Consider the following 27,505-nt stretch of genomic DNA (forward strand, 5'->3'; position numbering starts at 1 on the left):
TCCTGCAGTTCTTGAAACGGTCTTTGCCGGATGTCGTCCTACTGCAGGAGACACACCTTATAGGTAATACTTGCCATGCTCTTAATAGGAAAGGTTACAAATTCATAGCTCACTCGGGATTCTCCTCTGGATCCAGGGGTGTGGGCATCCTAGTTAGAGCTTCACTACCGTTTGAGGTGAACTCCACCATTGTTGATGATAGGGGGAGGTTTGTGGCGGTGGCGGGGAGGTGGGAAGGAAGAACTTTGGTTTTGGTTTCGGTCTATGTCCCTCCTGCCCTGCAGGCCTCCACGTTCACAGATCTGGGTAGGGCCTTGTTGGACCTCCCGGAGGGTATGTTAGTGGTGGGGGGCGATTTCAATGCTGTCGGCTCTGGGCTGCTGGATAGGTACCCGCCCAGGGATACCGGGGGGGCTCAGAAGTGGCTTCCAGACTTCCTAGACACACTCGGCCTGGTAGACTGCTGGAGGCTCCAGCACCCCACACAGAGCCAATACACCTTCCACTCCGGGGCGCATGGTAGCCTCTCTAGGATAGATTACCTGCTTACCCTGGCTGCGCATGCCTCGTTGGTATCTGAGGCCAGGCATATGGCGCGGGGCATATCGGATCATTCGCCAGTGTGGGTCCGGCTGGATGTCGGGCGCGAGGGAGGGGGCAGGGTTGCTCCTATTAACCCCTGGTACTTTCGGGACCCCAAGATGCGCAGTGCGCTGTTGAAGACAGTTGATCACTTTTTTAAGGACAACCAGGGGTCTGTTGACTCGGCCGTGTCGTTGTGGGAAGCATTTAAGACTGTGCTGAGGGGAGAGGCCCTCTCCCTGGTAGTGGCGGCCAAGCGGCGGAGAGATGGCGAGGTTATGCAGGTTGAGGAGGAGATCGCGGCTTTAGAGGTGGCCTTGGAGGAGGAGGTTACAGAGGCCTCACTGCATGAGCTGAGCCTGAAGCAAGCCGAATATAAGGACCTGGTGACTAATGCCGCCAAGACCCTCAGTAGGGAACAGCAGGGCCGCTTGTATGATGTTGGGGATAAGGCCGGGAAGCTCCTAGCTTGGCTGGACAAAAAAGAACGGGTTAATAGAGTAGTGCCGGAACTGACGAGAGAGGGGGGAGAGGTAGTTGTTGACCCTGAGGGGATAGTACAGTGTTTTTCGGAATATTTCAGTATGGTTTATGCCGCAGTTTCGGATAGGCCGACCGAGGACTCGCTTGACCTCCTGCGGGACATTGATCTGCCCTGCCTGTCTGACGTAGATAGGGACGACCTCGATGGAGACATGACGGTCGATGAGGTGGCGGGTGCCATCCGTGCGCTGAACTCTGGTAAGGCCTCAGGCCCTAATGGTTTGCCGATTGACTTGTATAAGCTGTTCCCGGATAGGGTTGCCCCTCACCTGCGCGCCATGTTTGTGGAGGCACGGGGGGGAGGGTCCCTTCCATTGGACCAGAGACTGGCGACGATTGTTGAAATACACAAGGAGGGTAAACCCCGAGATAAGTGTTCCTCCTGTCGGACAATATCACTCCTTAATGCTGAGCCGAAAATTCTGGCTAAAATTCTGGCAGGCCGCTTGGTCAGGGTGCTCGGAGACTTGATCCATCCGGATCAATCCGGCTTTATCCCGCACCGTAACACTGCGTTGAACCTTCGGCGCCTCCATGGAGTGATTGCCAGGGCGGGCACGATCCGAGAACCAGCTATTGTGGCATATCTTGATGCCACGATGGCTTTTGATATGGTGGAATGGGCATATCTGTGGGCAGTGCTTGCCAAGTTCGGTTTTGGCCCTGGTTTTTTGAGCTGGGTGAGGTTGCTGTATGAGGGTCCCCTTGCGAGTGTTGTAGTAAACGGGCGGGCGTCGACTCCGTTCCAGCTTGGGAGGGGAACTCGGCAGGGATGCCCCTTGTCGCCTTTGTTGTTCGCCCTTGCCCTCGAGCCGCTGGCGGCGTGGATACGCTGGCATCCGGATATACGTGGACTTAGGTGGTCGCCCGAGCACGAGGACCGTATATCGCTCTATGCCGATGACATCCTGTTATATGTCGCCTCGCCCAAGAACTCGCTTAGAGTGGTTTGTGACGTTCTGACGTCCTTTGGCAGGAACTCGGGTCTCGTCATCAATTGGAGTAAATCGTATTTGTATGTTCTGAGCGGCGAGGTTCCGCCTGTCCCGCGAACGTGTTCGATCCAGATTGCCCAGCAGGGCTTTGTGTACCTGGGGATCTTTATCTCCACTGACTCCACCCTGCGGTATGAGAGAAACCTGCTCCCCCATTGGCGCGCTTGCGGCGGGATGTTGCGGGCTGGCGGAAGCTGCCGCTCTCCCTCGTTGGGCGCGCCGCTTTGTTTAAAATGATGTCTCTCCCCCGGTTCCTCTATGCTTTGCAGAATACCCTTGATTGGGTACCGGCCAGTTACTTTCGGGAGGTTGAAAGCCTCCAACGATCATTGTTGTGGGATGGTAGGCCGCGCATAGCGATTGCTAAGTTGACGCTTCCGTGGTACGACGGGGGTATTGCGCTTCCGGACATTCGACGCTATTATTGGGCCACCCAGTTGAGCGCGATTAATTATGGTTTCTATGGTCCGGCTCTAAGCCCCGGTTATGCCATGGACCGATGGTTGCTGCGTGGCGGTAATTATCATAGAGCGCTGTACTCTCGGGCGCTGGACTCGTCCCTCACGGGGCCCACGGGGGTGGCGGTGCGCGTGTGGAGGTTGGCGACTGACTCGTTGGGCTGGAAGGATAGGCTCACCCTAGCTACCCCGTTGTTTGAATCTGACAGATTGGGGAAGCTCTGGCATACGAAAGGTTTTGATAAATGGGACTTGATTGGAATCTCCAGGGTTGGAGATTTGATGAGTAAGGGGAGGGTGAAGTCCTTTGAAGAGCTGCAGCAGGAGTATGAGTTGGGGAAATCCGAGTTCTTCCGCTACGTTCAAGTGCGTCATGCCCTGCGATCAGTTCTCGTAGACGGAGAGAAGGTGCTTGAGTCCTCTCCATTGGAGGATCGGATCCTCGACGGCCATATGCCGGAGAGTACAATTTCTCTCATATATAAGAAATTGATAAACGTTCGGGCGGACCTGCTGTTGGGGCTGAGGGACCAGTGGACTAGGGACGGGCTCGAACTGGATGACGAGGATTGGCAGTCTGCGGTCTCCTCTCCTAAGGAGGTCGCGATCCCATCACGACTGAGGCTGGTGCAGCTCAAAATACTCCACAGAACCTATGTCACGGGGCCTAGGCTGGTTCGTATGGGATTCTCGGAGGAGGGTTTATGTAGGAGGGGATGCGGTATGGTGGGTACCTTTATGCATATCATTTGGGAATGTGGCGTTATCAGGGAATTCTGGAGGAGAGTCCATACGGTGATGGGGGAGGTGACGGGCATTGCTATGCAGCCGGAGGCACGGTGCTGTCTCCTGAATGTTTGGGGGCCTACTGATCACGATGTGGGACAGACCCAGTGGGTGACCCTGGGTAATATGGTGGCTAAGCGAGACATCGCGCGCCTGTGGGGCTCAGCGGCTCCCCCCACATTGACTGCGTGGAAAGAAAACATGGACTGGAGTATGCTGAGGGAAAAGACAGTATATTGTGCTAGAGGGCACCCCCGGAAGTGGCATGCCATTTGGGGGAGGTGGAACCAGTATAGGGGTGGCATATGTCTTGCCCCTGATTTGGATCTCCCCGATGAACAGCTCTCTCCTTAACATTCTTTCCAGCATCTGTATATGTATCTGATTGATAATTGACTTTTTGGGCCTCTGCTTTCCCCCCCTTTTTCCTCTTAACACAGAGTTGTGACTGTTAGACGACGGGGTCTGCTCTCCCCTGAGGGGCAATCACCAGTGGTATTCAGTGTCATTCGCCTTGCTGGGGTTTTGTGTGAGTTTGTATTTATTTAAAATAGAACCTTTTTTGATTCTCCTCTATGCACTGTGGATGTTTCCTTGTTTGCTTTCTCAAAGCTGCCGAACCTCCGGGATGTCGGCTAAATAGCTGTGTCCATGTTTTCAAGAATAAAGGTTTTTCAAAAAAAAAAAAAAAAGATTGGCATGGGTGGTGAGTATTAGTTGTTGTTACTGTATGTTGAATTAACAAACAGCAGTTTTTCTGCTCATCTTTAAATTACACAAACATTGCCACCATATGGCAACCGACTTAAGTGCAGCTTCAGGCAATTAGGTGCCAGAGCCGAGCAATAGAAACTACCAGTTCAAATTAAGCAATGCTGTTAGTGCTGTCCAGTGCCCGGCGTTCCTCAATTAAACCTCTTCAAATTGAGTAAAAATATTAAGACAACAGTCTTAAAAAGTGAAATGGTAAGTTGGTAGTAATTGCTGTACTGGCTAAATGTTCGCTCAAAATGATTGGCACCAATGCCATTAGTCTATTTCAACATTTGTCTAAAGTGTAATGACGCACAAGGCTAAAGTGTCAGTGCTTGGAAAATGCGTCAGAGCATGCGTGGTGGCCACTACTGTGGCTCTTGGTTCAATCTCTTAGAGTGCGCTGGAGTGCTGTCAGAGTATTTACTCATTTACCTGCTATGAGACAAATGGCTTGCAATATTATGTTCAACTCAAACTGTAGGGCAAAAACTCACTGTGTTTATAGCCAGTAGTAGCAGCTTGCAAAAAGCAACCTAAATAACTAATAATCATTAGGCAGGTCATTCTGCAACCACCTGCAACTGGACATTTTGTATTATAATTTAATAATACATCGGTCACATTGAACAAAGACAAGCATGTCACAAAACGTTTAATGGCCAGGCAGTCGCCGACGTCCCATGGGTACTTACCATTATTTACAATATCAGTGTCAAAGATAACGCTATGAGACCATCTATTAGTCTGTTCTTGTGCAATCAACAAAATAAATACTGTTCCGAATGAGATCATGACTGGTTCTATGATGCTTCCTCTTACACCTCCCACGTCCAAAGGATGGGGCGCTCCTTATGTGAGGGCCCCACCTTCCCTCACCTGTACAGGGAGCTGTCCCTCCTTGGGAGTTCCCTGCTGGGGGATTGGCTGCCCTTAGGATACCTACCGCAGGCACCCCCTACACCCAAGATCCTCGTCCCCTAAGGGCCAGTGCTAGCTTGCTCCAAATGCGCATGTGCTGCGGGTTGATAGGTAAGGACCGCGTGTCAGCGACTGCCCCAAACCCTCCGCACCCCGGCAACCTCCTTTCGACTTGGTGTTAGCACTCCTTGGAGGGCCCAGTGATGCCGATGTTAATTTGGTATAAAAAAGATGCCCTAAAGCAGGGGTACCCAGAGTACGGCGCGCGGGCCGCCAGCGGCCCTGCAAGCCTTCCTTGGCGGCCCGCGGACCATGCAGACATCGTACCTTGGTTTTTTATTTTTTTCCAAAGTGTGTCAGCAAATACCGCCGGACTCCAAGAGAGACTGCTCTATGGGGCCAGGAGATTCCAGGATAGAGTGGAGACAGGCCCCCGTTGTATTTGGCTGCCCGGGATGAGAGAGCTTCCCCGCACCCGAGCACTTCACAGGTCTTTAAAAGACCTTTTGCTTGTTAACAAGGCTTTGATGGTTGCAGGGGCGCTAAGAAGAGGTGAAGCCTCATTAGCAAGTAAATGGTCTTTTAAAGACCCGTGAAGTTCTCCGGTGAGCCCGGGAAGCTGTCCCAGCCCGGGCTGCCACACATGCAGGGTGAGGTGACAGAGGACAGCAGGGTGAGAGTGCCCGGTGAGGGGGGGGGGCAGCAGGGAGTTAGCCAGCGAGGAGTGAGAGCCGGGTGAAATTGCAGAGGGTGACGGGGGCAGCAGGGAGTGAGAGCCAGGTGTGGTGACGGAGGGCAGCAGGGTCTGAGAGCTGGCTTTTACATTACACAGGGAGAGGGGGGAGTGGGGGGCTGTTTATGGGCTGGTGTCGGGGACGTGTAGACACAGCCCGAGGCCCAGAGAGAGATATAGATAGACAGGGACAGACTGACAGATAAAGGCAGGAGGCAGGCAGAGGCAGAGGCAGGTAGAGGAAGAGACAGGAACAGGCACGGAGAGAGGCAGATGGAGCGAGGGAGACAGACGGAGAGAGGGAGAGGGGGAAGGAGAGGGAGGGAGGGAGACAGAGGGAGGGAGACAGAGGGAGGGAGATGAAGGGAGGGAGATGGAGGGAGGGAGGGAGACGGAGGGAGGGAGGGAGACGGAGAGAGAGATGGAGGGAGGGAGAGGGGAGACCGAGGGAGACGGAGGGGGAGACGGAGGGAGGAAGACGGAGGGAGGGAGGGAGACGGAGGAAGTAAGATGGAGGGAGGGGGGAGACAGATTAAGGGAGACAGGGAGACGCATGGAGGGAGAGGGAGGGAGGCGGGGAGACAGGGTGGGTGGGAGAAAGGGAGGGAGACAGAGGGAGACATAGGGAGGGAGAGATGGAGAGGGATGGAGGGAGAGAGGGGGACGGAGGGAGGGAGAGGGAGACAGGTAGAGGGAGACGGAGGGAGGGAGGGGGAGGGAGATGGAGAGACGGAGGGTGGGAGAGGGAGGGTGGGAGAGGGAGGGAGGGAGAGGGAGGGAGACGGGGAGACAGAGGGAGGGAGGGAGGAAGAGGGAGGGAGGGAGAAGGAGATGGAGGGAGGAAGAGAGATGGACGGAGAGGGAGGGAGACGGAGGGAGGGAGAGAGGGGGACAGAGGGAGACAGAGGGAGGGAGAGGGAGGGAGACAGAGGGAGGGAGAGGGAGGGAGACGGGGAGGGAGAGGGAGACTGAGGGAGGCATGGAGGGATAGGGAGACGGAAGGAGGGAGACAGAGGGAGACAGAGGGAGGGAGACGGAAGGAGGGAGACAGAGGGAGACAGAGGGAGGGAGAGGGAGACGGAGGGAGAGAGAGAGAGACAGGCAGGGAGAGGGAGAGACAGACAGAGAGAGAGAGAGAGAGAGAGAGATGGAGATGTGCGTGTGCCAGGTTTGGTGGCTCAGTGGACGAAGGCGTCCACTGCAGGGGCCTGTGTTCAACCTCATGGACACAGTTTTTTTTTTGCACTAGCCCCGCCCCCTCCGCCACTGACCCCGCCCCCACCAGTGCGGCCCTCGGCCACAAACCACAATGTAAATTTTGCCCCTGAGAGAAAGTTTGTGAGTACCCCTGCCCTAAAGGGACCCAAAGTGTACCCACCAATCATGGCCTCACCTGCCAACCTGTCTAAATACGACAAATCAGCAAAAACACTATACAGTGAATGCTAAAAGAAAAGTGTTCAGCATGACTTTAAATTCAATACATAAATCCTGAATAAATTCCTTTAAAAGAAAACAACAAGGTTATCCCAAAGTCCCAGATTGCATACCCCCTCCCCCCCCCAAATACCGTAAGCCCCCCTTGGGCACACTGCCCTGGGGATGGTGGTTGTGGAAAACTCTCCAGCCTGTATGGCTCCCAGCAATGGCATGTGATGGGAGTGGCTGCCAGATGCCCTTTCCTCTTGCAGCGGGATTTCGCAGTGGCGTCAGGGATACAGAATCGGGCACGTTGTTCTCGGCAGCGAGCAGGAGCAAAGAGACCTGATAATCACTGCGCGCCCCTTTAAATATGGGTGGGGTTTGGGCCATTTGACCCTGGAAGCATTTTAATGCTTCTGGGACAGCACCTGGCCTGGCCCAAACCCGCCACCCTTACAGTAAGGACTCGGGGTAAAATGCCCTGGTCCTGTGCATGGCCCCAGACTCCCTACCATATCGTCGGATCTCCTAAGTGGAAGAGATTTTGTAATATGGCCAGGCAGTCACTGATGTCCCATGGGTACTTACCATTACCTACAACATCAGTGTCATAGACAGCATTATGAGACCATCTCTTTGTGTAAGACCCCTGGCCACATTTATTATTTACATACACAAAACATTTTCATCATAAATTTTGCACAGTAACCACATTATTCACATCTTGTTTACCAGTGACACCTAGCCTCAACAGAGACTCTAGTATATGGGAATCGCCTAACCATAACTAGTCTGTTCCTGTGCAACCTAAAAAATACATCTGTTTCGAGTGAGATCCATACTGGCTCTGTGATCCTTCCTCTTACACCTCCCACATCCAAAGGATTGGGCCCTCCTTATGGGAGGGCCCCACCTTCCCTCTCCATACCGGGAGCTCACCTGCCTAGGGAGCTCTTGTGCAGGGGTCCAGCTGCCCTTAGGATATCAATCGAAGGCACCCCCTACAGTTCCTTGTTCCCCCACAGGCCAGTGCTAGCTTGCACCAAATATACGCATGCACAGATGGTTGATTGGTAAGGACCGTGTGTCAGCGAATGCCCCAAACCTTCTGCGCCCCTGCAACCTCTTTTTAACTTGGTGCCAGCCCCCCTTGGAGGGTCCAGTGACTCAGATGTTAATTTGGTATAAAAAGAATGCCGTAAAGGGTCTCAAAGTGTCCCACCAATCATGACCTCACCCGCCACAGGCCGGTTTAGTTCACCATCTATCGCCCCCCCCCACACCCCCAGTGCACGTTGGCCTAACCAGGCCAGCAAATTCTCAAGAAACACTGCATTACCCTCTTTCGACAGGTGCACTCCATCCTGTAAGAAAAATCGCTCACACTTGATGCACTCATGAGGTATGGCTGACAAACAAGCTGTCCTAAACAACTTATACATTGTGCAGTTCAACTGTTTCACTGACTCATTGAGAGCCATGACTGACTTACCACCTCTCTAAATCAGCCTCGGAATAAATGTTGGATCATGCAATTATGGCCTCTGGGAACTTCTTTGAAAGCCAACACATTTCGAAGACAATCAGTTCAGAAAAGTCTTTCCAACCTAGCTCCATCAAATCATTGCCTCCTATATGCACAATTAAAATCCCTGAACGCGGAAACCTCTGGGGCAATATTCTGTCCAATGCAGTTCTCTAGTGGGCCAAGCATAGCCCCCCTTGTCAGCAGAAAGTCAGCTGATATCCGGCTTTCTTTGCTCTCAATGTGTAGTCACCTGCAGAATAAAAGAGGTTTTCGTGCCTCACATAGTAGTGGCCCAACGCCTCTTCCTCCAGCGTAGACAGGAGGCAATGAAGCATCCAGTGGTCACATCACCTTTACATCTTCTCTACCTGTGTTGACAGGAGAATATAGTAAGGAATGGGAAAGTCATAAAAGAAAAAACGGGACATTGACAACATGCTCAATCTCACATAGTGCTTGTAGCAATCAGATATCCACCGGCCTATCCTCTGTACTGCCTGTCCCACCAATCCAATGCTTGCCGCAGCAGTTTCTGCGCCAATTCAAAATGAATGGGAGCTATAGTCTGCAGGATCCAAACCTGCAGACACCAGAGCCCTGCTGAGCACCATGGCAAATTGAGACCTTGTGAGTGGTTCCAAAAGGGGGCCTACCGTCTCTTGTACCCGGTGGGCCATAAAGGCTTCCAGATTTGGCAGCGGACAGCACTCATTTCCTGGGGCCCGGTGAAACAGTATGTGGTCACCCTACCCATTTGGTCAGTCTCAGAATCGGCAATGGTGACCAACAGGGAGCCATATGGCCACTGAGAATCCATTCGCTGCTGACCACCCCTCATGTCTTTTTTGCTCCTTGCTATCAGCTCGTCCAACCTCAATGGCCTGTAAAATGCCAGTGAGAAAGCCGAAAAAGGCAAACCTCATCTGGTGATCTGCACACCCTGTCAATGCTGGCCATTATATCTGCCAGTTTCCCCGTGTCTATAGGGTGCCTGGAGTCTTGTCTACACCCCTCCAAATGCTGCCAGCCCTTGAGTGCCCTTTGCACCAGGTATGCTTTTGTCCCATATGTGTACTTCAGCATCTTTGCAAAAAAGGGAATTGCTACCATGTGTCACTTGGCATAGGACACGGCATGCCCCTCCTCTCTCAGGGACTCTAGGAATGCAATTACTGACTCAGTCGTAAACCATCCTCACACCCCTTTTACTTCATGAAACCTGCGATATGTGCAGTATGCCCCTTCAAAGGCACGGTATGTCCTGGGCACTAAACTGGCTGCCACGAGGTCTGATAGACCTTGGTACGAAGCCGACATAGTTGATACAGGAACTGTGACGGGAACACCTGGGTGGTGATACCTGAAAGCCTGCATCTTGAAACAAGATAAACCATTTTAAGTATTGTTCAATACACCAGGCACATGTTTTGATTTGAAATCAACATACAGTCTCAAGCATAGCAGTATTATTTCTTTCAATAATCTCAAGATCATCTTACACTTGGCTGCTCGCTGATTAATGCATTCCACCACTGTTGTCTGACCAGAATACCACTGGTTGACTGTGGAACTGCTCTGTCCATATTTGGAAGGCCACCAAAAAGGGAAAAAGTTCTAGGAAACCAATGTTCGACACCAAACCAGATTCCACCCAGTCTTCTGTCCATTGCTGTGCACACCAAGGTGCACCAAAAATGGCGCAAAAGCTTGTGTACCTGCAGAATCTGAAAACAGACCTTAGTGGTCTTGGCGGAGCTTGGTCATACCACTGTCCCATTAAATTCCTTCAAAAATGCTTCCTATATTCTCATGTCCTGACAACCTAGTTTGATGGTGCCTCAACTTCAGACCAGACATGGCCTGCGTGATGGACCTAGAAAATGGGTGGGCCATGATTATGATACGGAGTGCAAACTTCAGTTGCCCCACTACCACCTGTAACTGATGTAGTGTCACCTTATTGGCTTCAAGACATTCCTCCAGCACCCTTGTGAACACCCTGACCTTCTCATGCAGTAGCCTGGATACGCCTTCCCTGGAATCCAGGTCTATCTCCAGGAATTCAATTGTGGTCACTGGTGCACAAGTCTTTGCTTGTGCTAGCGGTACCCCACGTATACCCATCAATTCCTGGAACCATTCCAAAGTCCTCCTGCACTCCTCCGTTCCAGACGAGCCTAGGAAAAAGAAGTCATCCAAATAATGCAGTGCCCACTAGTATCCTGATATCTGTCTAAATACTCACTCCAAGGAGTTACTAAACCTCTTGAAGTAAGCACTAGAGACTGAACAGCCCATGGGCAAACATTTGTCAAAGTAGAAGGCACCCTTAAATTGGAAACCCAATAAATTAAAGTCCTCAGGGTGCACCGGAAAGAGTCTAAAGGTGCCAGTAAAGTCCCAGCTCCTGGAGCATTGCAATTGCCTGATCTAGCAAGGGATACTTAACTGTTCACAGTGTCCGATCGGTAGCCTCATTGACCGATTGACCTCTAGGTGCAGATCAGTTGTGTAACTGACAGTACTACCCCAGGTCTTATTTCAGGACTACCCGCAAGGGGAACACACAAAATAATCCAAAGGAATGGAATCAAAAGAACCTGCCACCCTCCCCAAATTCTTCTCTTTCACAATTTTATTTCTGGCAATGCTAAGATTAGCCTTAATGACTGCTGTTTTTTGCAATATGTCACGCCCACACAACCCTCAGCCAGGATCCTGAAGCCATTCTTTAAACCCTCATACAAAGACTGTGCTGCTGCCGTGTTGCTGTAAAAGTTCAACCATGACACTATTGCTTGCCAGTTAATCGGGGCGGGTGCCTTGACCAATAGTGGGTGCTCATTCATGTTTTTGGGTCCCCTATCCTTTGTCTTTTAAAAACACTTGAACTCGGGGCGTGAGGGTAGGCTACAGAAAAAACAACAGTGCTTGAACTTGCAGGTCCCTGGGGCTCTGGAGTAAGATCTTTTATTGAAGTCACAGCATGACCCCTTTTTTGCCCTACCCGAATTACTGGTTGCCGCTGAACCTGCCCGAAAGGGCTGCCTTGGGAAGGCCTCAGCCTTCTGCGGTTTCATGTGGTGCAACCATGTGTTCCCATCGATCTGATCCCACCCCAACGTGGGTCTAGTGGCCTTATTACGCCTGAACTGTTTGTGATAATCCCTCCAGCCGGTGCCTCCAAACTCATCGTGCGCACAACTATCCTAATTCGTTAGCACGCCAATTGTCCCCCCAGGGTTGGGAATCTATCTGCCATGATTACCTGCCATTTACGAGTCTCTCCCGAGTGGGAGAGCCTCGTAAATGCACCATTTGCACATGCTATTTGTGACATGACTGTACATTTGACCTATAACCTCTTGGAAAATATCAGAGGTCCCATTCTGGAAATTGAGATAATTTTACCACTGATGGTAAATGGAAAATACTTCCAGTAGTTATACGTCTCCCATTCCAGAAGGGGAGACACAGTCTGCTGGCACAAACCACTCGACACCTTGGGGCATGTCATGGTCTTTCCAAGTACAGGAAACAATAGCAGGTAAAAATGTCGATATTTATTGCTTCTAATAAGATAATCTCGTGGCCTGAATGATGTAGTGTCAGAACAACAACCCGCTGTCATTAACTAAATTGTAGGCTAGAAATGGTCACTTTACACTCGGGTAATAATGACTTTTGCAGCAGGAACCTTGTCACTGTCCTTTTATTACATATTTGTATTTTCAACCCACTGTATTTCTTAGTGCTGGCTGAAAACTTACCACTAAAGGCAAGCAATATCACAATGATAGCTGCTGAAAAGTAGAAAAATATGTTTTTAGCATGCCTTTACGAGCTGTAATGATGGTGAACCTCTTGCACTCATACAGAATGCTGATGCCACCATTACCACCCAGCAGAGGGTCATCTCACCTGAGGGTACTTTCCTGAATAAGCTCTCTGAGTCTCAGCTCTAGGGGAGAAAATAAAAACAAGCATTGGCATAGCCAATAGGTCTCGCCTTTGGGACCTTATAAGTGTTTAGCCATGCAACAGTTGCATAACTAAATACTTATAAGGTCCCAAAAGCGAGACCTATTGGCTATGCCAAGTGGCCGTGCAGCCCCGAAAGTGATCGCGATCAAACATCAAAGCGGCCGTGCGGCCGCGAAAGTGAAAGTAATCTCGGTAAAAGCGGCGCGCGCGCCCGCGCACATGCACTGTAACTCTAGGCTGGCCTGGTAGAACTTTTTGGAGCCCTCTCAATAAGTCTCGCCAGACCAGCGCATGCGCTGGGTCAGGCGAGACCTAATGATACCTGGAAATATAGGCATTAAGGGTGCAACAATATGCCCGCTGGCCACAACATCTGTTGTAAAGCTCAGAAGCCAAATTTGGCTACATTTGCAGGATAACAATAATATTGCCTCGTTATAAAATATTGTGGTTTAATCAACATGGCTGGCTGGAGCCAACAATGAACATACCTGATGCTTTACCAAAAAAAAAAAAAACATTTGATTTCAAACTCCGATTTAGCTGCTCCCCAATCTATTGTTTTGTTGTTACCTGACCGTATTTCTTTACCAGCTTGCAAATATGAACAGCCTACTCTATCCTTCAAAACTCCCCTGCATTTTTAAATTGCATCTAGTTGGAGTTTGCAATCAAATGTGTATATTAATGAGGATAGCTGTTCATGGCGCAGCTTCAGGCTGGTATTCTCAACTCTAGAATCTGAATTAAAAGTATTGTGGTAAACATTCGATTTATTAGCAAAGGAGGTCTAAGGTATGTGTTCCCTCGGTTTTTTGGCAAGCCATCAGGTGTATTTTTTTTTACTCCAGCCAACCACGTTGATTAAAACAAAATATTTTGTAACAAGGCAGCAATATAATCCAAAGATTATATATAATATTACAAAAGTTCTATTTTGGTGGTTATTTCTTTGTTCCGTGCCTCATCTCTACACAATATTGACATGCGCATTTCATTTGTGAGCAGGTGTTTTCCGGCTTTTATTACAATCGGAGGGTTTTTTGAATGCGCCTGTAGCGGTTGTAAACTAACAAAAGTAGATAGAAGTCCTTTTGTGAGTGTGTTTGCTTCTGACACCAGCAGTGCCCTGGCACCAGTACATCACACAACAAACACACACCCAGTACACTAGTGCCCTGGCAGACCGGCAGCTGTATAGTGAAGAATCTCGATTTGGTATCCAACAAAAATGTTGGATAGACAACTCCCAGAGCAAGCGCAGGTCAAAGCTAGGCCTAATATTTAAAGGTTGATGAGTGTTAGAGACCCCTAAAGGGGGAACAGCCATTACAACGTGGTTTTTACCACGCGCAGCTTTTACATCGCATGCGTTACAACGCATGCGATGTTACAACGCAATGCCATTACAACGCAAGTCTTTACATCGACTTGCGCTAGATGGCGTGCTAACATTACAAATAGTGTAGTTTACTATCCCAACACCTTCCCTACTGTTAAGTGGACTGGAGTTGGAATAGTAAATTACACTTTTCTAATGTTAGCACGCCATCTAGCGCAAGTCGATGTAAAGACTTGCGTTGTAATGGCATAGCGTTGTAACATCGCATGCGTTGTAACGCATGCGATGTAACTGCGCGCGTTGTAATGACACGCGTTGTAATGTCATACATCCCCCCTAAAGGCGGGTGCTTTGAGTGACTGTACCCACCTGCACGGAAATACCTGAGGATTTGAGGTGCTCCTTTCCCCCTTTTCAAGTGGAACCCTGGAGGTGCATTGTCTATTCACAAGCCCCATGTCAACGATCTCTTTTCTCTGGGCCCATGTCTGTAATGTGGCGCAAGCCGAAAAGGCAAAGAATTCCCTCATGCAAATTAGGGAACACCATCCTGAGAGTCTATCAGCACCCCGTGTGTCACAGAAGGGGCCACACATGCTTTTGTGATGACTTCTCTGTTACCAAAGCAGCCGGGGGTCATAAAGTGGGTGCACACGTTTGTTACACACCCGGGCACCTAACACTCTTTACTAAAAATGTATTGTATTTCTATGTAAATCTGAATACATCACTCTCTACTTTTTTCCCAAACCCATCCTCTTATGAAGATATATCTCTGCATACCCTGAATGTGATAGGATCTCTCTGGTGTTACCAAGATAGAACTAAACAGACTGATAATTTAAACATTACTCATCAATGCTGGTCCCATGGATATGGGAACTGTGACATTAAAAGAGTCTATATTTGTCTGAATTGTAACTTGTGTAAAAAATACCAAAAGGCAGGCAAATTCCTTCATTGAAAGCTGTGGGCTTGCTTCACACGGTGAAAAGTGGCTACCAGAATTCGTCTTAGTAGTGTAACTGTTGCTGAGACCTACACATCAGCTACTCAATCAATCAGATGTCTTGTAGAGTGCGACTACTCACGCGCGAGGGTCTCAAGGCACTGGGGGGGGTGTAGCTGCTGGCCCGACAGGGCGCTGTGGTTCAGTCAAAGAGCCAGGTCTTGAGGTGCTTCCTGCAGTGAGGCTGTGGCGCTGATTGTCTGAGGTGGAGAGGTAGTGTGTCCCAGGTCTTTGCTGCGAGGTAGGAAAAGGATCTTCCTCTGGCTGTGGTCTTGTGGATAAGTTGTACGGTAGCCAGGACCAGTAGGGCGGAGCGGAGGTCTCTGGTGTGTGCGTGGAATGCGAGGCGGTGATTGAGTTATGCTGGTCCCGCGTTGTGTAGGGCTTTGTATGCATGTGTGAGAGGCCAGTTATCAAATGTGTAAGGTACTAGTGCCCGGATGCCGATTCCAGAACAGGCGCCCAAGGGCTAAGCTTCTCTTTAGAACCTTTTTGGCTAGATGATATTTTTCCTCTTACTGTCCATCATTAGGGGCGACCTTGCTATTCTAGACAAGGAGAAGAAAAAAGTTACTATCATGGGATTGTTCATTACACAAATGAACTGCTCACCCGCTTCCCAGGGAACCCGGAAGACTGGACTTTGGTGGGCAGTTTTCCTTTAAGAACATTTGGCCTGTTTCAGGCTTAAAATCAACTGCCTTTCACCTGCCACATCACTACCCTGTGGAATTCGATGGCTATGCTGACTGGTGCAAAGACACTGCAACTTTTCTCGCTGTAAAGCTGCGTCACCTCATAGAAAAAAGTAATAATTGTGCTGTAGCTAACCATAAGAGGACAAAGTATTCACTTGTGAAGTGTTTGTGGATCTCACACACAGATGGAGATAATAAAGTCCTGATTATGAAGCCCGTGCAATAGGGGGCGAGGATGTGGTCTGACAGCTAGACTGCCGACTTTGGTGCTGGAAACCAGCGTTCGAGCCTCGTGGTCGCGTTCACAGCCTGTGATTCTGGAAAAATCACTTAATCTCCCTTTGTCTAAACCAGTAACGGTCCGTGGAGGGAGTTTCGTGGGGTGGTGAGGTGGGGCGGGGGAGGGGCACGGTGGGGAAATGTAAACACCAGAATATGGATGAACGGAGGTAAGTACACATTTAAATAAATAAAACGAATTCCTTTGCGCGTGCTGCTTCGCAAAATGCAATGCAGCGCGCGCAACGAAATTCGTTTTATTTATTTAAATGTGTACTTACCTCCGTTCATCCATATTCCAGTGTTTACATCTCCCCGCCCCGCCTCACCGCCCCACGGAACTCCCTCCACGGACCGCTACTGGTCTAAACTAAAACCAAAAAAATGAATGTGTCCTTGTGTAACGTAACTGGTGCTCATGTAAAGCGCTCCAATACCTTTGGGCCGAGTTCACGCTATATAAATCTGCATTTAAAAAAATTAAAATGTGTATCCAAAAATCCCCATTAGTGATGGATGTGTTAACCAGCAGGTGTGCAATTTGCACCAATTCTGAATTGCTAACTACAGAATGAGCGACAGTGCAAATTGAATCTCATTTAGATGTGCACAAAATAGCATTTTGAGCTATTTACTCACCTGATTTGAAGAAGGCTCAAATTAAGAGGGTGCACATGGGAGTCTGGGCCTGAAAAAGGATTAGCAACTTAGTTGTAATTGGAGGCTGGCGTTTCCATGATGGAGATCTAGGATTACAAGTAAGTAAGTTTTCCTTCCCTGGACATTGAGGAGCAGACGCTGAGTCGTGCCCTGTGATGCAAGCATTGCTACCCCTTCCATGAACCAGCAGGGACGTGCCTCCTCATCGGTGCTGCCTGTTTGTAATCAGCACCTGGAGTGAAGAAGTGCTTCAGTGCTTAGGGAAGCCCTTATCAGCTCTATGTAAACTGCTGTGGGTGATAAGAAGGCCCAAGATAAGCAGGTCAATGACACACCTTTGCAAACAAAGCCTGTTACTGTCAACAGTGGTGACCTCTGACTTCCGTCCTTCCTTCTCCCCTCTCACCTTTCCTCTCCAGCGTTCCAACCCACACCCTCTACTTCTTTCTTCTCTTTGCTCCTCTTTTTACTTACTGTATCGCTCCACCTTTATTCTGCTCAGGCCCGTCTCTCTCCCTGTTCCTTCCTTTATGTTTCTTTATTCCTAATCCCTCTTCCTCACCTCTCACCCCAGACTACTTTTTTCAATTAGCCTCTCCTGACCCTTTTTCTTCTCCCCTTTCGTCCTCACCCATTTCAGTTTCCTTCTTTCTACCAGACACTCTTCTTCTCATTATCTCAACTCTTGTTTTCTCTTCCTATCACTCTCTTACTATTTAACTCCCTTGCTTCTCATTGCCATCTATACTCCCTTCATTCTGTACTCCCTCTTCCCCACCACCACTTCCCTTCTCATGGTCAGTGACTCATCCGCTTAACACCGATCTGTTTTTAGTCTTATCCCTATCCAAATTCTCTTCCTCAATAAAGATTTGCCTACAGGATAGGAGGTCATTTTAATTCACTCATCATTGTCAACATCCAGACAGTCTTTCTCCTGGTGGAGGTAATGATGTCACTTGGAGAACTGGATACTCATGTGACAGACCCGATGATGACACTATCCATCAAACCACAGTAAGCAGAGATTATATACACTGCAGAACGTGTGTTAGAGTGTCTCCAGCACAATATTCCTTAGACTCTGGCATTGAGACCTTTGTGGTTCATTCCACCCGTCCCCCTATTTTGATTGATGACAAGTACTGCTTGGAAGCTGAATGGACCTCTGCTTCTCCCTCCTTCCATTTAGTGAATTGAACAACATTACCTGTTGGCGCCACCTCTCCTCATCAACGCCTTGACTATCTCTGTCTCTCAGACACCAGTTTGGTTCTGCCGCTCAACTCTCTGCCTTACACTTCACTGCTCACTTGTGTCCTTCACCGCTCTCCCGTTCTCTGCCTTCACCTATCTGCCCATCTGCAACTCTCCGTCTGTCTGTCTGTGCAGCTCAGCTCTCTGATGTCCCTTCCTTGTGATTCTTGTGTGTCTTTCTATATATTTTATCTTCTGTAACCTTTTTTTTTTGTCTCCTTCAATGACAGGAGCTCGAGATGCTGCCTGAGGGGAGGCCATGGCGGTCCATGTGCAAAGGCCTGGTCCTGGGGACTCTCCTGACCAGCTTCATGCTGCTGCTCTACTCCTACGCCATCCCACCCCTGCACTTCAGCAACACCGAGTGAGTGTGATGTACAAGCACTTTATGCCCCATGTAACACCCTGAAGCATGGCTTCGATATATGAAACTGGGGTACTTTACTGATATGCAACCAAAGAAAAAATGTGTTCCCTACACCTCAACATAATCTGTTACCTTCTACACAGTATTTCCTATGTGTCCCCTGCCTAGATTGAATCTCTGTGCCTTCTCCACAGGGGTTGCAATGTGTGTCCTGTCTCATAAATATCCATTGTATCTTGTGAAATGTCTGACCCCTACTGAGAGATGCCATGTATGTCTCTACCCACAGATTATCCACGCCCCTCAGTTCAGGGATAATTTATGTACCTCTTACCTAAAGCTAGACAAAATGTTTATCCACTATCCATCAATAACTTGTGAATGTACCAAAAAACGTATTTATGTATATATTGAGAGTATTGTTGAATGCTACTTGGGAGCCAGGGTCGCTGCGAAACTTTGCGCTTTAGATTTGAGAACCCTGAAGTGAATGGAGTTAAGCGCAGGGCTGAAGCTATCAGTGGTGCATCCAGAGCAGGTGCACCGCAGCCCAGAAGAAGGTAGCATGTCAGAATATCATTGACAGAAATTTCATCTGACATACATGTTGTGTTTTAAATATAATTTCTGAAAATATAGTCCCATTTGGTGTAGATATTTTATTAACACCAATGAGGTGATATTTTTGTAATCGATATTTAGAGCACAGTATTTATATCAGACGGGATTCTGATGACAATATTGTGGGACCATTCCCCGAGGTGAAAGCCATGATTGCAGAAGTGGCCTGCTCAGATATTTTTGGAAGTGCCTCTCTGGGGCCTGGCTCCAAATTGACTGTGGAGGGGTGGGTGTCACCCGTTGGCGATGCGGCGAGCGCAAGGTAAATAGTTTTATTTATTTAATTACTTATCTTACTCCTGTTCGTCGTATGTCTGAGTCCACTACCCCCCCACCTTGCCCCTCCCCCACCTCACCACCCCGCAGCACTCCCTCGGCGAGCCGCCACTGGGTGTCACAGAAAAGAAAGTCACAAACAGCCCCAGGCAGGCTGTAGAGCAAAGCTGCAGCCACACTTATATTAGGGCAAGATGTACGAAGCATTTAACCAGTCTCAAACGGACCATCGGGCCTTTTGCAACTGGTAAAATGAATTTTTCCATGTACTAAAATGCGACTCGGTAACTTGTTACCGATTCGCATTTTGCTTTTGCAATTCGGTATTAGGAAGGGGCGTGTTTAGGGCGTCCCTTTCAAATACCGAATAGAACTGGCGTGTATGAATGTTTTGCGATTGGAATGAAGTCGCAAAACATTCATAATTTACCAACTTCATAGAGGAGGTGGTAACCCATTTGCAAACAAGAAGGGGACCCTGAGTCCCTAAGGGACCCCTTCCCTTTCGTGAATGTGGGTGAAATACTTTTTTAAGAGCAGGTAGTGGTGCGACGAACCACTGCCAATTCTTAAAAAATAAAAATAAAACTTTTAATTTTAATTTTTGTAATGCAGCCCATTTTCCTTTAAAGGAAATGGGCTGCATTCCAAAAAAAAAAGATTGCTTTATTTAAAAAGCAATCACAGATATGGTGGTCTGCTGACCCCAGCAGGCCACCATCTCTGTGATTGTAGCCATTCTCAATGGGTCGCAAATTACGCAATACACAAAGAGAACGGGGTATAAGGCAGAAACAGATTGCACCAAATCATTAAGTTAAGTCACAATTATCAATGTTCTTCGGGTGCCACGGATCATGAGGTTAAATACCCCTAAACCCCCTTAGGATCAGAGGACCCTACAACTTGTCAACAATTCACTGTGATCCAGCACTCCATAAAGTTAATCAATGATCATAAAATATGTCTGTCCATACAGCAGGTGTTATTTAAAAATTAAATTCTTCTCCTCTTCACATATATCAAAGACACATACAGCGTAGCAAATTACGACCTGCCTCATGAATATTGATGAGGCAGGTCTATTTGCAACCCATTGGGAATCGCATACAGTGTCTGAGACACTGTTGTACATAACTGTTTGCGATTTCCTAATTGATATTCGCAAAAATTCGCAAAAAGGAAATTGCAAACTGACTTTTTTGTACATCTGGGCCATAGAGAGGCTCAAGGAGGGGCGTAGCATTAAGGGGGGGTGTTTGGGGTGTTACAACCCCCTATTAAATGTATTAATAGATGGGTACAGGGGCATTCAGTCGGGTATGGTAAGGTGTTTGTCGGATTTCAGCCAGGGTTTTTAAATACTCACTCGGACAAAAAACACACACACACACTCATCTCTGTTTTGAAGGTCTAAAGGCATGGTTATTTTACAAAATACTGCGTTTTAAGTATTCCCTCAAAATCGCCACTCCTTTCCCTTTCTACTGGCCCTTAAGCCCCCCTCATGCGCTACTTCTCAAGTAATGATTAACATAATATGCTAGCATGATTTTCGGAAAATCTGAAGTCCACATCCCACCTCAGTCTTACTGACCAAGCTATGCCCCTGTAGAGGCTTTAATAATTCCACAATGAGGTGGACTTCTGTTCTTATGAGCTGAGCAGCTCTGTTATAGGATGACTGCGACCACACTCATTCAATTACTGACCAGCTCAGTTCAAACTAGAAAAGCGCATAGGAAGGGGGATGGAGACACTAGCATGTGCGAGAGAGTAGGTTGCAGGCTATAGTGAGAGATATTTCATTTTGGAGGTCACTTAATACGCTTTCAAATACATTTCAAAATACAGAGACTGTTTCTCTTCTCCTTTCTCTCCTTTCTTCTGCTGCTTCTTTTTTTATCCTTTCTTTCTCTCATGTTTCTTCTCCATTTCCTTTCTGTTTCTCTTTCCTCCCCTACGGTGCTTTCTTCAACTTTCCTCTTTTACTTGTTTCCTAATTTTTCTTTCTACCTCCTGTTTTTCTTTTCCTTTCCCTTATTTCCTTCCTTCCCTCCCTCCTTTCTTTCTCCTCTTACTTTCTTTCTTCTTTACTTTCTTTCTTATTTCCTTTTCTTTAAGAGAGCTTAGTTTCTTTATTCACTCTCTTCATGCATTATTTTGTGTGTTTTGGTTGCTTGGCAGGTATATGCTATGAGTGTGACTGCTGAGATATTTTCTTTCCAGAGATCTACATGTGCCTGGCATATGAAAACACCTAGGGTTTTTAATGCTCTTGGTTATGAGTACAATCCAAATGTTAAAATAAGAACTTTCTGATTTGCTTGTTTGTGGACATGGATTCACTGGGTTCAGGGTATTTATCGTCAGCTAGTGGACATTTGTGATAGAGTAACCCTGTCTGCCAAGATAATCAAGCCCAGTGTTTAGAGTGGCGAGTTGTTTGGTAATCATCCCACCCTCACAGTTTTCTCCTGAAAGATTCCAGAATGTCACACCTGCCAAAGTTTATTGGGGAGAAGGCCTGTGAAAAAGGCACAGCATACATACTTTGGAGAGTTAAATATAAATTCTCCATGGTGTGTCTCATTTTCAAGGTGAAACCCCTGAATTACCTGGTAAATACCTAACACCAGAGTAATGATCTCTAACAGGTGTGGTAAATACCGCATCCTATTCCGCCTAACTTGTAATGAGGGCATTAGACATTTCAGAATAATACAGAAGAGTTCTACATACCCCCAGAACAGCTTGCACCAAAGATCATTTGACCAAAGTATGTAAAAAAAAAAGAAAACAGGGCTTCAGACTGTCAGCACTCCCTCATCAAGCCTTGCCCTATATTTGTTGGAAGTCTGCTAGTAGTAATACAAGTGCGAATTGGGCAATATCCAGCTATCTGATACAGATAAGCAAAGCATCTTTATTCTCTGATAAAATCCTAAAACAAATAAAATTATGACAGATAGTTCAGGCTGTTCCTTTCTGTGAACAAACCAATGCATTCATAGAAAGAAAATAGTCATTTCTTTGTTGCTGGAACATCCTCTTGAGCCAGACATGAACGATGAGATGCACATATTGTCTATTAAGGAGACTTTTTGGGAAAATGTTGTAGGATAAAGTTGTTTTTGAGGGATTCCTTCTTTCGTGACCATCGTTGGTACAATATAAAGAAACAACTATATACTAAGTGAGCATTGTAATATCACTAGTATACAAATAGAGAATTGTTGAAGCATTTTCTCACGTTGGTTAATGTTTGTCAAGGCAATGAAGGTCAAGGACCATACAAGCAAGGTCGCGAAGCTGGATCCGAGCATGCACTATACCATGCCATGCCAAGGATAACGATTGATTGCATCGAAAGGTAACCGCTTTCTCCCACAGACGATTCGCAGCGACTATGGTTCTCGGTGCAGAAGTTTTGTCACAAGTTTTTAGTAGCTAAATGCTGGTTGCAAAATATCTTAACTAAGAATTTCCTCTTAAAGAGAATCATGAGTATGCCAAGTAGACTGTTTCAAGAAGTAGAGTCGCACACCTACCTTCCCTATTCTTGGGCACCACTTTTTAGAATCCAAAACAAGGTGAATCCATAAAATTTCCAAAGCTGAAAGGAATATTCCAATGATATGTATATAGAGTCCCCTACGGTTACACCGACTCCTCTCTAGTGATGCACTATGTGAACTGGCACACTTGTGTTTTACAACCTGAATATACTCTCCAAAAGCAGGGCTTCCAGCTTATCTACTTCAATGGCAGAGACAAAAGCCCCATAAATGAGTTGGATGTGTTACTGTATTAAATGTTCTTTCGATGAATACTATCTGCCAGGGTTGCCCCGCGTAATGATGGGGAATAGTTAATTATGTGACTATATGGATGATTCAATAGATGGAGACCTGTAATTACAGATCATTAACATTTGCCTGCCCCATCTCTATATCATCAATGCATCCCGAATCCGGGGACAACCTATGCACTCAAAGATAACCGGGACGTTCTATGCCCATCGATGGTGTCTGTTGCCTCCATCCACATCAAAATCAGTCTCATTTCCTCTTTCTCTATAGCAAAGTTTATTTCTTTTTCTCTTTTACAAATACTACCTCCTCCTCTCCTCTGCTGAATATTATCCACATGTTTCTACTGTACAGTGACTCACTAATAATTAAGGGGCAGAATTATGTGGGACTTGCGCCCCTTTTACGCCGCCATTGCGTCACTTTTGTGACGCAGCGGCGGCGTAAACCCTGCGCCACGTTGCGCTCGATTTACATCGTGACGCATTTATGGAGATGCGTCACGGTGTAAAGCCCTGCGCCACGTGAAACCTGCGTCAGGTTTCATGTGGGCGTTGCGACACAGGGGGGGCGTTCCGTCGCAGGAACGCCCCTGAAAAGTGACTCAGTGAAATCTATAAGATTTCACTGAGTCACTTTCCCAACGCTGATGCGTCAAAACCCTGCGCCTGCTTGAAGCAGGCGTAAGGCTTGACGCACCATATTAGGGATAGGGTAGGTTGGAACAGTGCTGGAGTTGCGTCGCGCTTGCGACACAACTTCAGCACTGCGCCAACCTTACGCCGGCAGATACGTCACGCATCTGCTTGTCCTTGCGCCACAATGCACCGCATTGTAAATGCGGCGCATCTATGGTGGCGCAAGGGCAAACTTGCGTGATGCATCTTCCCTGGCGCATCCATGCTGATTTGCAGGGATGCGCCAGGGAACATAAATCTGCCCCTAACTATTTTGAAGCATGAAATGTGTTTTTTCTTTAATATCCCAGTTTTTCGAAGCATTACTAATATTTTCCATCTCAGACACATCTCAGGCCACCTTTGCCTCATGGTGAGTAGGGAGCCAGCTTTGCTCCTCAGATGTAGGTTATGGTACCAAGGCTGTAATGCGTACAAGCAATTGTATGGAAAACAATATAATGACAGTTACATCTCTAAAACATGGGAACACCATAATCTTCAAAATGCAACCCCAAACTTCATGAAAAGGGACTAAACTATGTAAAACACGAGCCTAGCTCTCATCCTCAATGCTAAACTGAAGTCCAATCCTCGCCTCGGGACTGAGCTCAAGATTAGGCCCGGGCAACATTCTAATTCCCTGCCTAATTTTCAGCATTTCACGTTATGCTTTTTATGCAAAGTTCCACACAATTCTGGCATCTAGTGTAATTGGGGGTTGCATAGGTAAAAATCTTATTCCAGGAACAACGGAACATCGTGAACGAACAGGAGGCGAGCAGCTCTAGTTCTCTACAGGTGTGACTTTAAGACATGACGAAACACTGCGCTCTAAAATCGGGTGCAGGATGATTCTCTACTGTGTGGGTTTATTTTTCCAATGTTTGCAGCCAAAACAAACATCGTAGGCAATGTGTTAATGGGGGAAGTGAAAAAATGCCTACAACCCTTTGGGTATTCTTTAGCGATTTATCTTATATTGGCTTTCAAAGTCCATGTTTAACAATTACCACAGTGGGAATAACAATAAAAAGTGTAAACGTACACATGATGCATCACATATACATTATAAATATAATGCATCCATAACTAAAATAGACAGGGGGACAGTGGAATCAGGACGATTCTAGAGCAAGTTGCTAGCAAAGAATATGAGACTGGCAGATAGTTGGCAATACAGATGACAGATGACCAAGAATGCATACAGATCTGCTGAAAATGCAGGTGAGAAAGAAGTCTATCATAGCAAAGGCGATGCTGAGGTACCATGCTGATGGGGGAACCACCTTTACAACGCAACTTTTACAACGCTATGCTATTACAACGCATTTTTTACAACGCAAAAACTTTTACAACGCATGCTTTTACAACGCATGCTATTATATGGTAAGTAATTTTACAACGCATATACCTTTACAACGCATTAATGGAAAATGCCTTTACAACGCATGCATTTACAACGCATGCATTTACAACGCAAGATGTTATATGGTAAGTACTTTTACAACGCATATACTATTACAACGCATTTTTTTTTGTTGGTATTTTAATTAAAATAAATATATGTTGTATAATTATTTTAGTTATAAAAAATGGAATTATTAAAAAAGTGAGTACTTTATCAAAATATTAATACTTGAGTATTTTGTCTAGTAGAAATGTTTTTTTGTTTAGTTAAATTAATACTTGAGTATTTAAATAATAATACTTGATACTTAATACTTGAGTATTTTGTCTACTAGAAATGTTTTAACTTGAGTAGTTTAATATTAGTACTAGAGTACTTGAGTATTTTGTCTAGAAGGAATGTTTTGTTGGATAGGTAAATTAATACTTGAGTATTTTAATATTAATATTAATACTTGATACTAGAAATGTTTTGTTGGATAGTTAAATTAATACTTGAGTATTTAAATATTAATACTTGTTACTTACTACTTGAGTATTTTGTCTACTAGAAATGTTTTGGTGGATAGTTATTTTAATACATTAGTATTTAAATATTAATACTTGATGCATAATACTTGAGTATTTATTCTACTAGAAATTTTTGTTGGATACTTAAATTAATACTTGAGTATTTCTCAAAATATAATGAGTTTTTTAATATTTATTTTTATTTATTTGAAGAAAAAAAAAATAATAATAATTGAAAGTTTAAAAGAGTAATAAAAATTGCATTTTAAAAAAAAATATAGTTTACATTTTAAATAAAAAAATTAATTACTTACTTTGTAAACAAATTTCCCACGCTTTTCCATTGAAGTGTATGAGCGTCTTTGTCCTTTATTTATTTTGGCAGCCTCAGAATAAGCAACCCGCGGAACAAGAAAAGAAGGATCGGAAAGTGAAGAAAGAGAAAGTTTTGAAGGGAAAAGACAATAGAGTAGAGGTAAGGAAAATTTTTTGTAAATTAACATTTTATTAGTTACAATTTTGAAGTTAAAAAAACTATTTTAAAAATAATAACAGTAAACAATTATTGTTTCCACATTTTTTATTTACAGAAAAATCATGTAAAAATAAACCATATTTTTAATAAATTTTGCAATGTAAGTAACATTTTTAAAACAAATTATAAATATTTTATTTACATTTATAAACATTTATTTACAGATTTGTAAAATAAAGTAGTCCGCTATGAATTTACATGCACGCGATGACGTAATGACGTGAGCGTCGACGTAATACGCCATTTTGCAGAGCATCGGAGGAGGAAGCAGCAGGAAGCTGATCTGCGGCCAGGTAGGAAATATTTTCATTTGTAATTGTAGAATAAACCTTTAAAAGGGATACATATATAGTGAGGAAAGAATAAGGGGAGGTTGCGGGAAAACTAATTGATTACTTAATTGTGTTTAAACATGTCCACATTAATGTCATTAATGTATGCCTATGTCGGGTCGCTTAAAGTTGTTTATTTAGTTAAAAAAAGTATGTAACTCTTAAAAAATTAAAAGTTACTGTTCAGAAAGTTGATTTGTTTATTTAGGAAGTTTAAAAAGTAATGTCGATCTTCATTTCTAAGTACCGAAAAGTTGCGTACTTTTAAATTTGGAAAATTAACGATTGTTATAAAAATGATGAATACTCTGCAAAGTGCAATTCGGAATATTGTTTCAATTGTAGAAATTACATATGTTTGAGTTTTGGTGATTTGTTTTGACGGTAATTAAATTGGAATTTTTCGGTAATTTAATAAATGCAGTTCCGATATCGAACAATAGTTCAAATACTATGGGACAGTAAATTTGTATACATTGGTAGTTTTTGGTGAAAATGAAGATTTGATTTAAAAAAAAAAAAAAAAACCCGACTTGTTTGTTTGAAAAATTTTTTAGAAAATACCTTGGTATGCCAATTGTAATTTGAAAATTACTAAAATTTAAAGCAAAGCAGGAAAGTAAAAAATTACATTATTTTAAAAAGAAAGAATGTTAGAAAGATTTTCAAGGTAGTCTATAGCCACACACAACGAAAATTGTTGTAGAATTGCCAATAGTCTCTCAGACATTTCCCTTGTTTTGACTGTAACTCGTGGGTTTAGACTACCTGCGAGTGTTTGTGCTATTCTCATTTCTTGGAAACTTTGCTCCTTCTTCAAAGTTTCCAAAAATGAGTAGAAGTTAGGATGTGGTTTACCAATTGTATGATTGAAGGAGTTATGCCATCCCTCAATGGCATTGTTTGTTTTAGCTTCTCCCTCTAAACAACTCGTGTAGCAGTTCCACCACTCCACATGGAATCGTGGCTTCCTCCTGCGACCCGATCTGCTTAGGTGTCCAATCCATGTGTCCTC

General features: G+C 45.8%; 1 protein-coding gene across 1 annotated transcript in view; it reads left to right on the plus strand.

Annotated features, from left to right (window-relative positions):
• GAL3ST1 (galactose-3-O-sulfotransferase 1) overlaps positions 1-27,505 on the plus strand; it is a 246,086-nt gene that overhangs the window by 135,111 nt on the left and 83,470 nt on the right. Inside the window, exon 2 of the mRNA XM_085633340.1 lies at positions 18,181-18,314. Within this exon, the coding sequence (XP_085489466.1) occupies positions 18,190-18,314 (125 nt within the window). The 5' untranslated portion in view covers positions 18,181-18,189. The remainder of the gene's footprint in view (positions 1-18,180; positions 18,315-27,505) is intronic.

The sequence above is a fragment of the Triturus cristatus genome, chromosome 11 (genome assembly GCF_964204655.1).
Source record: "Triturus cristatus chromosome 11, aTriCri1.1, whole genome shotgun sequence".
NCBI classification, from domain to species: Eukaryota; Metazoa; Chordata; class Amphibia; order Caudata; family Salamandridae; genus Triturus; species Triturus cristatus.